This window comes from Vollenhovia emeryi, unplaced genomic scaffold (genome assembly GCF_000949405.1).
Source record: "Vollenhovia emeryi isolate VEMERY1.0 unplaced genomic scaffold, V.emery_V1.0 DF939304.1, whole genome shotgun sequence".
Taxonomy (NCBI): domain Eukaryota; kingdom Metazoa; phylum Arthropoda; class Insecta; order Hymenoptera; family Formicidae; genus Vollenhovia; species Vollenhovia emeryi.
In genome coordinates this window covers 10,047-25,041 of record NW_011967062.1, presented here as the reverse complement: position 1 = coordinate 25,041, position 14,995 = coordinate 10,047, and the positions used below count along the sequence as shown (strand labels likewise).

The 14,995-nt window shown below is 45.1% G+C and overlaps 1 protein-coding gene across 3 annotated transcripts in view; it reads right to left on the bottom strand.

Moving 5' to 3' along the window:
* The window catches only part of LOC105558914 (protein furry), a 34,060-nt gene extending 27,093 nt beyond the window's left edge, over positions 1-6,967 (bottom strand). The window contains exons 1-17 of one of the 3 annotated variants that reach the window (XM_012006850.1): positions 6,569-6,967; positions 6,098-6,175; positions 5,988-6,029; positions 5,432-5,605; positions 5,168-5,352; positions 4,898-5,097; positions 4,627-4,836; positions 4,325-4,532; positions 4,074-4,211; positions 3,756-3,990; positions 3,254-3,657; positions 2,605-3,180; positions 2,397-2,532; positions 2,149-2,319; positions 1,884-2,073; positions 1,627-1,803; positions 514-660 (exon numbers count right to left, since the gene is read on the bottom strand). In XM_012006850.1, coding sequence (XP_011862240.1) covers positions 514-660; positions 1,627-1,803; positions 1,884-2,073; positions 2,149-2,319; positions 2,397-2,532; positions 2,605-3,180; positions 3,254-3,657; positions 3,756-3,990; positions 4,074-4,211; positions 4,325-4,532; positions 4,627-4,836; positions 4,898-5,097; positions 5,168-5,352; positions 5,432-5,605; positions 5,988-6,029; positions 6,098-6,140 — 3,236 coding nt within the window. In that variant the 5' untranslated portion in view covers positions 6,141-6,175; positions 6,569-6,967. The remainder of the gene's footprint in view (positions 1-513; positions 661-1,626; positions 1,804-1,883; positions 2,074-2,148; positions 2,320-2,396; positions 2,533-2,604; positions 3,181-3,253; positions 3,658-3,755; positions 3,991-4,073; positions 4,212-4,324; positions 4,533-4,626; positions 4,837-4,897; positions 5,098-5,167; positions 5,353-5,431; positions 5,606-5,987; positions 6,030-6,097; positions 6,176-6,568) is intronic. The other 2 variants (XM_012006849.1, XM_012006851.1) reach the window with 2 other exon arrangements.
* Positions 6,968-14,995: the final 8,028 nt, after the last annotated feature.

The following is a 14,995-nucleotide window of genomic DNA, read 5'->3' as shown; positions in this document are numbered from 1 at the left end:
AACCAAGAAAATAGGTTAATAAAGAAGTTTTATGTTGGCACCCTGTCAAGTTAACCGACCGATTAGATTAACTCGCGTTGGTGAAACCGGGCCTGAGGCTTGTAAATTAATAACGGTGCGGTCTAAAACATCCGGTCTCAGTTTAATCTCCGGATAAAGAAGCAATCATCGGGAACGGTCGTGAGGCTAGGCAAGGGTGGTATACGTAAGTACGCGCGAAAAGAACGAGGTTGTTAGGACGACGAGAGACAGAAATAGAGAGAGAGAGAGAGAGAGAGAGAGAGAGGTCGAAAGAGAGGCTGAAAGGTTGATGGAAAAAAAAGAGGGGAGGAGACGGTATACCAAACTCTGTGCTGCGTTAAGAGAGTAAGAAGAGACGAAGATTCAATATAGGGGTTAATATTACAAAAGGTATTTATTACGAAGTGCGAATTACCAACGACCGTTTAAATCCCGGGTGACATCGAAGGAAGCGTGGTCGTTTGCTCGCGATTGTTAATCTTTCAGGCTCACCTGGTACGCTTGTGCCGGGTGTAGATGCCGGAAATGGACGGTACGGAGAACCGACCCGGCAGGGTCTGCGCCCCGCCGAGATTCTCCAGGCTCTGACTCAACTCCTTACTCATGCACAACACACCAAACTCCACCGTATGCTGACCACTAGAGTATGCAATACAGTGTACCACCAATGCTCCTTGTATCAGACATTATTTACTGCTCAGAGACTACTACTCTAATATCCAGAGAGAAAGAGAGAGAGAGAGAGAGAAAGAGTGGAAGATGTACATGTAGAGATGCAGTACGATAGGAGACAACATGCGAGAGATGTAGTGTGTTGCGGAAAATAAAGCGAAGTATGTATATGCGTGGAAGAAGGGACGGAGGGTAAGAGAATGGATCCCGCTCCCGAATGCAAAGCGCGAATTTGGTACGAATTGGTGCCAGTCTGCACGACAGAAGAATTGCCATTGCTGAATGTGCGCAACAACGGATGGAGAGTATCGTGTGAGTACGTGTAACATTTTGGTGTGTTCGAGACGATCACGAAATTATAATTCTACAGCTGTGCCAGTGTAAGGTCAACGCTTGAAATTGAAACTTTACGATTTTGCGAAATATTTAACGGATTTAACAGATAACTATTGACAAACCACGGGACGAGTGAAATGAAACGCTTCTAGAAACGGGGGACGCTAACAGACATGACCCAACACCAATTAATACCAAGTTGATTATTGATCTTATTCCGTGACTCACTTTTCGTATAGACACTTAAAGCTTTAATGTATTATTCTGCTAAACGTGTGAGCTGTTGGTTATTCAAAGTTTCATCGAAATATATCAGACTAAAACGTAATCAATATAAATCGTGTGCATACGCTCTCTCGAATGCAGATGCTTGAACGAGGTACTTTTGCCGCTCGCGTTTACTCGAACTCTGTCGATTGCATCTACGGCGAGCGTAGCGATGCACGCGATTATACTTTATATTAGACGATACATAATTGAAGCGTGAATGTTGCATTAAGAATTAAAACTGTCGGGAGAATTAAATAATATATAATAAGATGATATAACATGATATCGAAACTCCCGCTGTGTAAATTTCTTACGTGAACAACTTACCTAAGACTCAGATCCGGACTGGCGCATCGAACGACTGGATTCGGCACTGGTGGCACGACTCTGTATCCAAAGGTCAGATAATTTTTCCAGATGTGCATATAAACATCTCTCTCGTTTACTGGCTTTCTCACTGTCGTCGAACTTCGCAATAACGAAGCGCGATTGTCGTTCACCGGCCTGCATAAATACAAAGTTAGAATCCTCTTTATACGTTAAAGCTTATAATACACAAATTGATTAGAGAGAGTCAAACTCACGTGGGATCCACCACTGAGAACAGGGAGTTTACACGAGTGAACACAATGGGCCAAGAATGAGCGACGGCGTTCGGGCACAGCGTAAGCACTCTGTCCTTTTCCAGGAAGGCGAACAGACAACTGGCCCACGGATCGGCCCCATTCAGATTGAGCGAGGACGAACTCTTGGTGCTGTTCTCGTCGTGGAACCCTGCAACGTAAACCAAACGTAAATGAATGTAACGTGCGATTAGCGTTATCAGAAGTGTGACAAATGAAACGTCACCAGCTGTCCAAACACAACTACTTCTGTCGGCTATCCACTGCAAATCCACGTTAGACGTCGACGCGGCGGCTGCTTTCTCAGCTGGCGGTAACATAGGGTAACATTTTTCCAAGACGGCGGGACAGCAAGCGTCAATCACGTCGATAACTGGTTGATCATCCTCGAGTCCTCCTAAACAAAAATTATGTACATAACGTATATTATGTATAATACATTGTCATGGGCACTGCATTGTGTAATGTAATCACCTAAAGTCTTCAGCAAAAGCTTGACCTCCCGAAGTATGTGAACAGCCAATCGTCGGGGATAAAGGCGACAATTGCAGAGCATGACCAAGGCGAATCCTTCCACCAGATAGAATATGTTCGACACAGGTTCTACTTTCTGTAAACAGGAAATGAATTGCACGTTGTATCTTGCGCGTAAATTCTGATATAACGAAAATTAAACGCAAACCTGGCCGGTTTCGCATTTCTTGATGCCAACGTCCACTCGTATATTCACCCGTGCAGGATCCACCGATTGTTCCTTGGATCTTATACTGGGACTCGTCAGGGCGTTCTTCCAACTGGTCAGTAATTGCAGCAGCATTCTCAGACCGTTGTCAATAAGTTGCGGAAAGGTGTCCTGCACATCCCTGGCTAGAAACTGTGTGAAGCCAAGCACGACATCCTGTCGCCAATCGGGAAAATCCAATACCAGAGTCTGCAAGCTTTGATACGCCAATGCGCGCAGTTCCTCGTCCATGTGTACTGTCAGACGAGCCAGCAAGTCGACCAATTCCGCGCCGGTCATGCCATCGGGGATCAGTCGCGGGACAGCGGCGACGCACGTGCGGAAGAGGTCTATTCGAGGCTTGCGTTCTCCGGTGATCATCTCATCCGGCTCCTTGTTCATATTCTGAGTGCTGGTCATCATGAGAGGTCTACCGTAGTGAACGTCTAACGCGCGCAGGATGTCCACGAACACTCGGCGCACGTGCGGAAAGTACGAAGACATTCCTATGCTCCGCGCGGTGTCCTCCGTCAGCATCTGAATCGTAGAAACACTTTGGTGAAAATGCCATTTGGCGTATGCATTCGAGAATTACATGTGCAACACGTACTTTATTCAAATACGTCTTTTTAACGCGCATGGTATTCCCGCTCGGCAAGACACCCATGGTGCGCGGCATAGGTGGTTCCCCCTCTTTCTGCTGCAAGCTGTCGGCTACGACGAGGAACGCCCGCAGGCCGATACTCATGCGTTCGGGAGTCAAAATTATCTTCACCGGTCGACCGACCGACAGCAGGTCGAACACTATCTCACGCATCGCAAAGTCCAGTCTCTCTTGCGCGATAAATTGGATAATCTTTACGAAAATGTTGAGCGGCGTGTCGCGCGGCACTACCGCCTTCGATCCCTTTGGAAACAAAGAGTTCACTATGCTCTGCAGTCTGCTCTGCGTGGCGGAATTGCTCTCGCACTTGATCCGTATCATGTAAACCCAGAGTAAACGGTATAAAGCCTCTGTAACAGATGCGAAGAATACATTGCTTTGTGTTTTCCGCTCCTCCTTACTTTACTTAAAGAATATTGCGTGTATAAAATTTGTACTTTAATCGTACCTAATGCAACTCGACACATCTTTGGATCGCGATTTTTCAAATGAGAGAGACACATAGCCAAAAAGTAATGCCAGTTTTGTAAAAAGAACGTTTTCTGGCTAACGCAAAGCAAGCAGGTTACTAAGGGAAAGAGCGCCAGTCTATGTTTGGACTTTGTGCACATGTCTAATGTTGTTGAATACAACATTTCCACAAAATTTTTCAAACACGGCACGTTTACTTCGTTCTTCACAGCCTAGAATGGAAAATACAGTATTATTACAAGTGCAATATTAGTTGGCGATACATGAATTACAACTTGCAATCTGGAACACGTACAGCAGCAACGGGCACGAGTATTTCAACAAAAAGACCAGCTAAAGCATGCTTAACGTCTTTGTCCTTCACTTCTAAGAAATATTGAGCGCACTCCTGCATAAATTGAAATGATGCCTCAAATTCTTCAATCGGTACCATCTGTAAATTTACATAATAGGCATTATTTTAAAAAAAAACACCACTAGAAAAACCTAATGCAAAATTGGAAATAATATATTAAATATTACATTACGGTGGTACGTGATAATTACTTTGACTCGGAAAAATTTCATTCCCATTAATAAGGAAATAATGCTCTGTGTAGTATGGGGTCCTGGCTCTTTAGCTCGCAATTCTTTCAGTTCTACCATAAAGCGTTTTCTCACTGACATAAATCTGGATTGCGCCAGAACTCCTATCACCTCAGCGTAGAGATCAGCAATAATGTGAATATTAGCTGCGTTCGGTTCGTTTTGTATACTAAACACACATATATACAAGTGTTGTTTAGATTGTACTTTTATTTATACCTTTCTTTCTTTATTCTTATCGCAAAGAACGTATCAATTCTTACCCTTCTCTGTACTTAAAATGCTTAAAAGCGATATTTTCTATATATGTTACTAGATCCTCGTGTCCAGGATGAAACGGTAATTGACGCAAAACTTCGATCAGCATTAAACAAAATATAAATTCGACAGCAAGATCTCTACGCTCTTGCAAGAGATCTGCTTCACTTCTCTCCACCGTTTCCACACTTCCCGATACTATTGTATACATAATACTGAAACAATATGCTTGTTATTAACGTTTTCACGAGATATACTAGGTTATTATCTTATTACCTCTTCCCTTTTTGGTCTTCCTTTCCGGGGGTAGGTTTCTTTTGATCACCACCTTGGTCAATAAGCTGACGTTCGTACCAATTAAAAAGGGCTTTCAATATCGAAGGTAAACAATGTTCGGCGACGGAACCGAAAGCCGATAACAGTTGATCGAATTGCGGATCCTCTCCTCTTTGCAGCACTTTCGATAGTTGTTTCTCCTAAAAAAAAAAACGACGCAATTCGAACGACGTTGTTGCAACGACAATCGCCACAAATTCAGTCGCTTACATGTTCCGTCATAACAGCCTCCATCTTTTTCTCCGCCTGCGAAGTGAATTCCGCAAAGAGAATACGCATCACGTATTCTCCCGGTCTCAGATCCATATCTCCTATTTGCTGCGGCTTCACCGTCTCTTTCTGAGCACCCCAGGGCAAGACCACAGTTATCGCACTGACTCTGCTAGAGCTCGACTCTAAGAAAGTAATACAAACGTACACATACACGTACATGTTGAATTAATTTGGCATTATCACTAGAATTTGTCGACTCACCGTTACCGGACACCGAAGTACTGGCAGTATAAATACTGACAGCATCGCTGCTCTCTCCCTGCGTCGCACCATGAACCATAAGAAGCTCCTGCATAGGTTCAAGAGCAGCTTGCGACGTTGACTCCGCTCCCTCGTGTAACCCATCGTTGTGATTTGTTCTTGGTTCCAAGGCCTCTGTAAAAATGCAGTATAAGCTTGTAATTTCTGTCCATTGGACATGCATTTCGACTGACAAAGTGTAAAACATTTTCATGTACATTTTAAGCTGCTTTGATATATTGTGAAGAACACAAACTGTTCTTAATTTCTCCTATCAAGTGTAAATCTTATTAAGCTGTTGAATATCTTATTTGATTACACGTCAACATTCATTAAGTAACAAAATCTGTTTTCGACCGAATAACGCAACAGTGAACACATAATGGAAGAAACTACAAAATGAAGACCTAGTCTGTCGTATGACAGATGCTTATAAGATACTAACTCAATTATACCTTAGCATTTAACTTTATATAGAAGCATATACGTACAGATCATGATTGAGACAACCACTCACCTGCTTGGGGCTCGTTCCCAGCGTTCGGCTGAGTCTCCGCACCTGCGAAACAGAAATGCAAGCTCGTTAGTTTCGAAATTTACCAGTTGCACAGAGCTCGAATAGCCAACCTTCAGTCATGTTGCTGACTCTTGTCTCCTCCTTCGGCAACATCTATACTCCAAACATCATTACGGCGCCATTTACGCCTACAACAATTAAACCACCTATCAGTATCCGTCACAAGAAAACCTGGTGTCACCAAGCAGAGAATGCCAATGTCACGAAACGTCACGCGGAAATCGATCCTCTGTTCCGTAAGAACGGAACAAAGAGGGAACCGGAACTCGCCGCTACGCTCATCATCGAGCTGCCAATATTTTCCACGTTAACGGAACATGCCTTATCTAACGGATAAACAAGCGCGCGCGCGCGCGCGCGCACGTATATGTGTGCCGGGGTTTAGTTAATCAAATAAACCCGAACGGCGCAGCCCCCTAATTGGAGCGGCGGTTTGTAGACCGTGTAACGTGACGTTTAAATGCCAAGCGGCGGACCGGGGCGGTGGATCGCGCCGCGCGAAGCGTATCCGGGGTAATTACGCAGGTCGGCGCCGTCCGAGTGATGCGCAGCGACGAGGACACGGTCACCCGGGGCGGTCAACGGCACTCGTCGACGATGCTCACCGTCGGTCGAACGTCTCTCGCCGACCGCGACGAGGACGGGAAATTCGCCGTGAAGGACGCGGTTCAGCGCATCGCTCGGATATTATCCCGGCTCGATGCTCGATCCCGGCGCGTATCAACCTGACTCCGCTCCTCCCGTCCTCCCGCGCTGAGTTTATTCAGTTATCACTGTCTCCCTCTCGCTCTCTGTCTCTCTGTCTCTCGCTTTCTGTCTTCCGCGCTCTCTTTTCTTATTTCCTCGTTCGCTGACCGTCTGTTACAGTCTATTGGCGCGCAACCGCTAGATGGCGACGGATTCGCTTCGCGCGTTCGAACGCTCTTGTACCGACGGAGTTTCTCGCGCCTTGATGATTCGAATCGAGTTTCCTCTGCGATGCGAGTCTCGGGCCGGTATTCATGTAGCGAATTCGACTGCTTGCGCTAGTGCGCACATGGGGTTTGTTTTCTGTTCCTGCACTGGTGAACTAGTGCAGTAAGCTAGAATGAGAAAAAATATGCTTGTCTTACTCCAATTTATTGCACTAGTTCACTAGTGTAGGAACAGAAAACAAGCCTATTAATGTAGGGTCTGCAATGAGAGTCGCAGAGTCGCATTGTAGACTCCGCATAATTGGTCAATTCTTATGTGTCTGACGGAATTGACCAATCGCAGTCGATTATTCTTACGATATACGACTCTGCGACTCGCATTGTAAACCCCGCATTACCCCTGATCCACAATCTTGCTTTAAGTAAGCTGTAAGCCTTAAGCCATAAGAAATTAACCAATCACAGGCATTTATTCCCCTCATTGTGGGCCAGGGATTAAAGATCTCATTGTTGACGCCGCATCTCAATGAGAAATGATAATATCGAAACGACGTCGATTCGACATCAATTTGACATCGATCGACGAGTCATTTCTCGCTGGGATTAGTTGACCCGGGAAACCGGATGTGACCGCACAGCTTGATTAGACAATCGACGGTGGCGTGGGGTTGCTTTTAATTTGAAATACGAGGGACGTATTGTTTTCCGCCGCGAGAAAATTCTCGGCGTTGGAACGCACTTCCCGGTAAGAAATAATTCGACGATCGACGAGCCATTTCTCGCTGGGTTACCACGAGTGTTGTATCGCCCGAAAGTCACTCCGCTACATTAATCGGTCAACGACGGTCGATTATTCCCCTCACGTTTAACCGTGATTGGTCGATTCCTCACGGCTTGCTGCGCCTGTTGTAGACCCAGCTTTATTACGCAGAGCTCTCACGCGTGTATACATGTGAGATGTATAGCATTTATTTTACTGTTGCTCGCAAAACTTAAATTATTACAAAAATGATACAAATAATTATATATAATAATAATTACAGTTGTTATAAATAACGTAAATGACGCTGCCGAGAACACGTCTCGAGGACAATAAATCCGGTAAAGAGTCCGCCGCTAAAAGCGGCACCAAACGCTGGCACGTCACGCTTATTTCTGCGCGGATTTATTTTTATATTGAATGCACACACGGCTAAGCCCGAATAGCGCGGTTTCCTGCAAAGTCTCGGACGTGGCCTCTCCCCCCCTCCTCTTTCTCTCTGTTAGCCGCATCTTTCTGCACGTACATACATACATACATACACGAAATGAGTACTATGTGTATGCCAGGCTACGTGCCGCACAACTTCCGCGCGCAGAGGCTCGTCCTAAAGTCCTCCGTAAACGACGTGCGGAATGATCCAACATTACATAAAGGGCCGTTGCATTTGTGTATTTCTATTTAGATATCGCGTGCACATATACGTTCCAATTATCAGGGACAGCCAACAAGTCGATCGCAACCGTCCATTCGACGCGAATCGATCTCGCGGATCCGCATTTTGATACTCGCGCACGATATAAGAACGGTCGTCTTGTCAAAATGTAAACTTTTCAAATAACGCAGATGACCGTCGTGACCTTAGGAAGAATTTTATACTTTTAAAATACTTTAGCCCGTACTCCGAATCCTCCTTTATCGATGAAAGTGCCCATAAAGCCCGTATCAGACTACGGATTGGAATTGGGATTAGATTGAAATTTAACCAATCACAGTAAAGTTTACTAATCTCAAGTTCAGTAACTTTTACTCTGATTGCTCAAATTTCAATCTAATCCCAGTCTCAATCCGTAGTCTGATACGGGCTTAAAAGATCCTTTCAGCCAATAAGAATTCTTCGAAACCAATGTTAGTGGTTTACTCTTAACGATGAAAGAGGATTCAGAATATGGACCTTTACGAATCAGCAAATCTATTGAAAACAAACCTTTAAAAGAATTCTTTTCCGGTGCGACATCTTCTAGAGCAATCTAGAGCACAAAAAGAATTCCTTTTGCATTCGGAAAAGAGTTCGGAACCTTAAGAATACTTTTACAACGGAAGTGGGACGGGAAGAGAATTCATTTTCACAATTCGGGAATCCGAGAAGAATTCTTTTTGCTACCTTAATTAATCGAGATCTAGCGCATTCGTTCGTTCGATTCGCTAAGTGAGTTAATTCCAACTCGATTCGCAAGCCCCGCGGCTTACGTAATGAAGATACGAAGCCGTTCCGTGCGACGCGCGACAGCAATAAATCACGGAATATCGCAACGAACGTTCGTCTCAAAGGAGGCAGCGGTCGTTCCCGATTACGCCCGTATCGCAATGACGCCGTTGGATTTTTCTCGTCTCCTCTCCTCTCGTTGCGTCACGCCTCGTCCAAAGTGTCGGGGCGGCTTTGCGATCGCGTGCTCGCGCTCTCCTCTCGTCGTCGCGCGAGACAGCGATTTCGGAAGCTCGATTAACAGGATTCTGTGTAACTTGCTGTCGGCGTACGGAGAGAAGTTTCTCTTAAAATTCACCCTCAAGATCATGTAATCGTGGAACAACGCGGTATTTTGAGGAACTTTATAAGAGTTTTTTGAAATTTCACCATACATTTTACTAGTACAATTTCAAAAAACTCGTAGAAAATTCTTCGAAATGCCGCCTTGTCCCACGATTGCGATGATTTTCGGGGCTAAATTTTAAGAGAAAATCCTCTCCGTGTGGTCCTCGATATCGCTGATTCCACATCAATTGGACGGTGTTGATGTCGAGTTGACATCGTTTCGACATCGACCGACGAATCATTTCTCACTCTAAAGGCCTGTGTCCACGATGCTGGAACTTGGTCTAAGTGGACACAGGCCTTTAGAGCTGCGCTTTTCTCGGGGATCGCTACCCAGTGAGAAATGATTCGTCGGTCGATGTCGAAACGATGTCAACTCGACATCAACACCGTCCAATTGATGTGGAATCTGCGATATCGAGGACCACACGGAGAGAGTTTTCTCTTGGTCCAAGTTCCAGCATCGCGGACGCAGGCCTTCACAAGGTTGTCGCTGGTGACGATCCCGAGGATCACCGATAGCGAGTTACAGAATCCCCGCATGGGTGCCGAGAGCTCCACCATCGGGAGCTCGGCCGCTCAAAAATCCGCTCGAAGCGGCGATCACGCAGTCGCGGCCCCCGGTGGCGGTTTAACGTCAAGGTCGCCACTTAATCCAATATGCGACATTCGAGCCCCCGAGCTGGAGAGATAACGTCCAGCGTCACGTTATCGCCCGCATTTCTGCGAGCGGTGCGCGCGGTACATCGCGGCACCAATCGCGGATGATTCGTCAAAACCGTATCTTCGTCACGCGACTTCCTCGTCGACTTTATCTAATCGGAGATCTGTGTCGCGCGCTATCGCAACGGGAAGCGTTCCTCGAGACGTTCCTGATGGGAATTCCCGAATGCACCGCGCGGACAACTTTCCTCCTTCGCCCCAAAGATATCGATATTTCGCGGACGGACGTTAGGTTCTCCGCGTCTCGAATATTTTCGATGGAACAAGTTAGGTAGTCCGGGCTCCGTCTCGGTCTCGGTCTCGAGGAGACACGTGAAAACAAACGCGCGTCATTCTGCACGTCGGGTTCTTACGTAAAAGCAGAAGGCTCCTTAGACTCCTAATGGAGCGAATTAGTTGGGGCTATTAAACGGTAATTTAAAACGCGTGTGCGAGACAAGGAGTGTTCCGGGCGCGTAATTGTCCTCTCCAATCGTAATTCGTATTGTACTCTTCAACGTTTTACGCGTGTTTTCGGTCTCGCGCGAGTCTGCCGATTTCAATTGAAACACCGCCATCGTGACTGCAAAGTTATTTGAGAACAGAAGTTCGTAGCGGAGGACAAACGTAGCGCTGTAAGAGGCAAAGTACAATTTCTGATAGCCAAAAATCCATAGAATAGAAATAGGTAATATGACGTGGACCAATTTTAGACAGTTGGTACTTGCGCGGGGTCATGCGTGAAATACAAATAAAATGTAATGCGAGGTAACGGCTTGCGGGAAAAACAAGAGAAGACGAGAGTTCGTCGCGAGCCGTTGCAGAGAGAAGGAAAAAACAGTGACTTAGTGTGAAGTGTGAGCGAGGGCGAAGGACTGCCTGTGAAATTAATATAAGTATTTGGCGAGGGACTGCCAGTGATTTTAGGAAATATATAGTAGCTTGCAATTATTATTTAAGTATTGCGCTTACCATGACCAACTAGAATTGTGATCAACGGACAATTCGTCTTTATATTAGCCTGTTATATTATCAGTGTTTCTGACCAAGTTCACACTGAACTGTGCCGTATCAATATTAAAGACCTTTGAATTCCTGACAAATTAAAGTGATTACTTTATTTAATTTTACGCCCTATTTCGCTCTAAATTTATCACGAGATACGGTAGTGTCTTGCGTCAAGTATAAGTCTTTTTAAACGGTTTTTTATTAAAAAAGGTTATTTTTTTAAGGTGTATACAGCGCACGTCGTGTCCGCTACGATTGTGCCCTTATAGTAGCACAATGCACTGTGCTACTAGGGTTCTTTCATTTCGACCCTCGTCGCCGAAACGTGGTGCTCATTCCCCGATATGGATATGAGTACTTAGCTGTCCGACGCTAAACCGAAGGTACATCGGACATGCGTCAAGCCACGATCGAAAGAAACGGAAATAGCTCTCTAACGAGTGCCAGACAATAGGCAGATAAGCAAGCGGGAACGGTTCCAGACGAACGACAGTTCGTGTGTTTTATACACGTTTCCTAAACGTACATATCTGAAGTTTGATAGGCTACAAAGCCAATACGTTTCACTTGGGACGTCGCTTCTTCCTCAGCTTCGTTCGGACCGACTTTTGTATCTCCAGCCTCGTCCGTAAATTAAATCGCCTGCCGTCCATCGAGAAACTCAACGTCACGTCCCAAGTAGAGCAAGGGGGTCATGATGACGTCGAAGTGACGTCAATCTAACTCTTAAGCGACGTACAAAGTCACGATATGACGTCGGCACATATCGGTACGAGTTCTGTCCGGGCTATCGGCGAGTCCCGACGAGCGAATTCACTCATTCGTTCGCGTTTCTTTCTTTCCTCTCTACCCAGTGAGAAATGATTCGTCGATCGATGTCGAAACGATGCCGAATTGACGTAAATTTGACGGTGCGATGTCGACTTCTCGCCGACTATCGGCGCGTCGTGCCTCTTTAAAGCGTCTTCGTCTAAATTCTCCCGCGAGGACAATGTCAAGTATAAACCGAATCGTATCAAGGTGCCGCGGTTTCGAATCGGTTCCAACCTCGAGTCGAAAGGTCAAAGTAGACGCGTGCTCGTCGTGTGATTCCCCAACGCACACACGCGGTGGATCGATCGCTGTCGCATACACCTACACGCAGATGCAGGCCTGGTGCACGCGATATAACGCCTGGTGACCGGTGTCGACACACGATAGTGTGCGCGGACGGCGCGTGTGGACGAGGGACAGCTGATTTTAGCATCGCTATTCCGCGCGCGCGAGCGAGCGCGCGTGCACGTCCCGTTGCCTCGCCGTCTCTCTTTCTTTCTCGCGCGGGTGTATAAATACACCCCGCTTTTGACGTTACTCCATTGAGCCCCTCTGGCGCGGATCCTCCGCAGCGCGGTGGGCCGTGAGCCAGGGTTACGCAAGCGACGCGCCCCGTTGACCTCCTTCCTCGGGGGAGAATTGACCTTGCGAGTCTCTGCTCTTGACAAGGAGCGCGTAAGCCTCCGAGCCGAGCGGTGCCGAGCGGGGCGCGGAGCGACAAGACCGAGCGTCCTGAAGTCAGGTGCCGCGACCGCCGTGAACGCAGCCGAGAATTCTCGCGCAACTTCGCGCGGTCACGTGCCGCGACGTTCAGCCGCGATTTACAAATCGGCGACGGCGCGGAACGCCACGAGTTCTCACTTCCGCGCCTCGACGATCGTTTCGACGTCGGTCGACGAGTCATTTCTTGCTGGGCATCTGACGCGGTGTCCAGAGAGTCAATTCTGCATCTTGCAACAAAGTGAAAATGCTAAAACTGAGCGGCTTTGTCTCTCTTTAAAGGGACAGTTAAAAAAGGCTACTTTTAACATTTTCACTATAGCGTAAGATACAGAATTGATCACCTATAAAATTTTAATCGCAAGATACGCAACGTCTCTCGTGACGATGAAATTAATGTTTTCCGGTTCTTATTGGTTGCGGTCAAGCTGTCGCTTCAAACGTTTCGAAGTCTTCTTTTCTTTCTTTCAGAAAAGATAGAAGGGGAAGAGAAACACCTCGAAGCGTTTGTTGCGGCGGCTTGACCGTAACCATTATCTCAGACAGCAGTGCATGACTACAAGACGTCATAAAGTTATCTTTAAGGCACCTTTTATGCCCGCTTCTACCAACGCAGTTTAACTTTAATCTCGGTTCAACATACTTTAATATCTTTTTCTAGTTTTACGAATTAGGAAAAGTTAAGAAGTAATTTAAACCGAGATTAAAGTTAATCAGCATTGATAGAAACAGGCCTTAGACACCTTTAAGACGGCATTGAGTTGTCATTTAGACAAACATGCTGTCTCAAATGATTAGCTCTCGTCAAACCTCTCGCTTTAATAATTCTGCAATATATAGAACGTCAAGAAGTGCAGTTTCCCTCAATTGCTACAGAAATTCATTTTTAACAATTTATGAAGAGTTTTATCGATAGTTACATTGTTTATGACATTACATTGTTTATTTAACACTTGTAACCGTGAATATGTCATGAACAACTCCATGTTTAAATTTATATCTCACAAACAATTCAATAAATGTTTTAGAACTCAAATAAAACATTGACTCAACATTTAAACAAACTTCTTACAAACATATTATTTTCGTCAGGGTAATTTAATAAATGTCGCCAGCTGAGGCCGATTGAAATTTGAAATGTTATTAATTTTTAAATTGACGGATTTCTGGTTTTTATTGATTCACATAGGCCGGTAGTCCATTCTTATTTTGAAGTCTACCTCAAGTATAGTCTTAATGTGTTTTAAACCAAATCAGAGAGCTGTATTAGCATCTTAAGATATTACTTAGGATGATCTTGAAATAAGAACGGACTATGAATACCGGCCATATTCATAGATTTTATTTCAAGACGATCTTAGGTAATGTCACAAAATGTCTAGCATATATGCTAAGGGCCTGAGCAGATTGGCTGTCTTGTACTCTGAAGACGATGTTTTAGGTTTTAAATCTTTGTCTTAAAGTAACGCACAATACCCATACAGCACAGATATATGGTTGCAGTTACATTGCAGAAACGTTGCATCTTGCAGAGACATTGCAGGGATATAAAATTGCAAACTTTCGATAGCAATATTGCAGCAATGTTTCAAAAATAATAAAAATACTATATTTATTTAAAAAATTTTTCTAATTACGAAAATTTTATAATGTTATTTTTGTTGATACCAATAATGCGCGAATTATTAAATACTTGATCAGTGCGGTGTTGCTCGCAATCTCCATCTATTGCGAAGCGACATAATCTCCTTAGGTTGCTTCGCAATAGCTTGCTGTGTATTGAAAAAGGCCCGGATGCACATGTAATTAGTAAATTCTCTGCTTATGTACAACAACAAATTATTGCAAAAATATTGCACTGCAACATTGCTATAATGTTGCACTGCAATCTCTCTGAGGGCGGACATTTCAACGTTGCTGCAATCCTCCAGAAACGTTGCAGCAATGTTGCTCAACGTTGCTGCAATATTGCAATCTTGCAATGTAACATTTCTGCAATCTTCCTGCAATCTTTCTGTGCTGTGTGGGTAACTATCTCGTGACTTAAGAGTATAAAACAGCCATTCTGTTCAGGCTCTAATACGGCTTTGTGATTGGCTTGAGACATAAAACCCATACGTAAGATGGTCTTGGGTCTTCATAGTCCGTTCTTATTTCAAGACCGTTGTAAGATGCTAATGCGGCTCCGTGCTTGGTTCATAACGTCTCGAGATTGTAT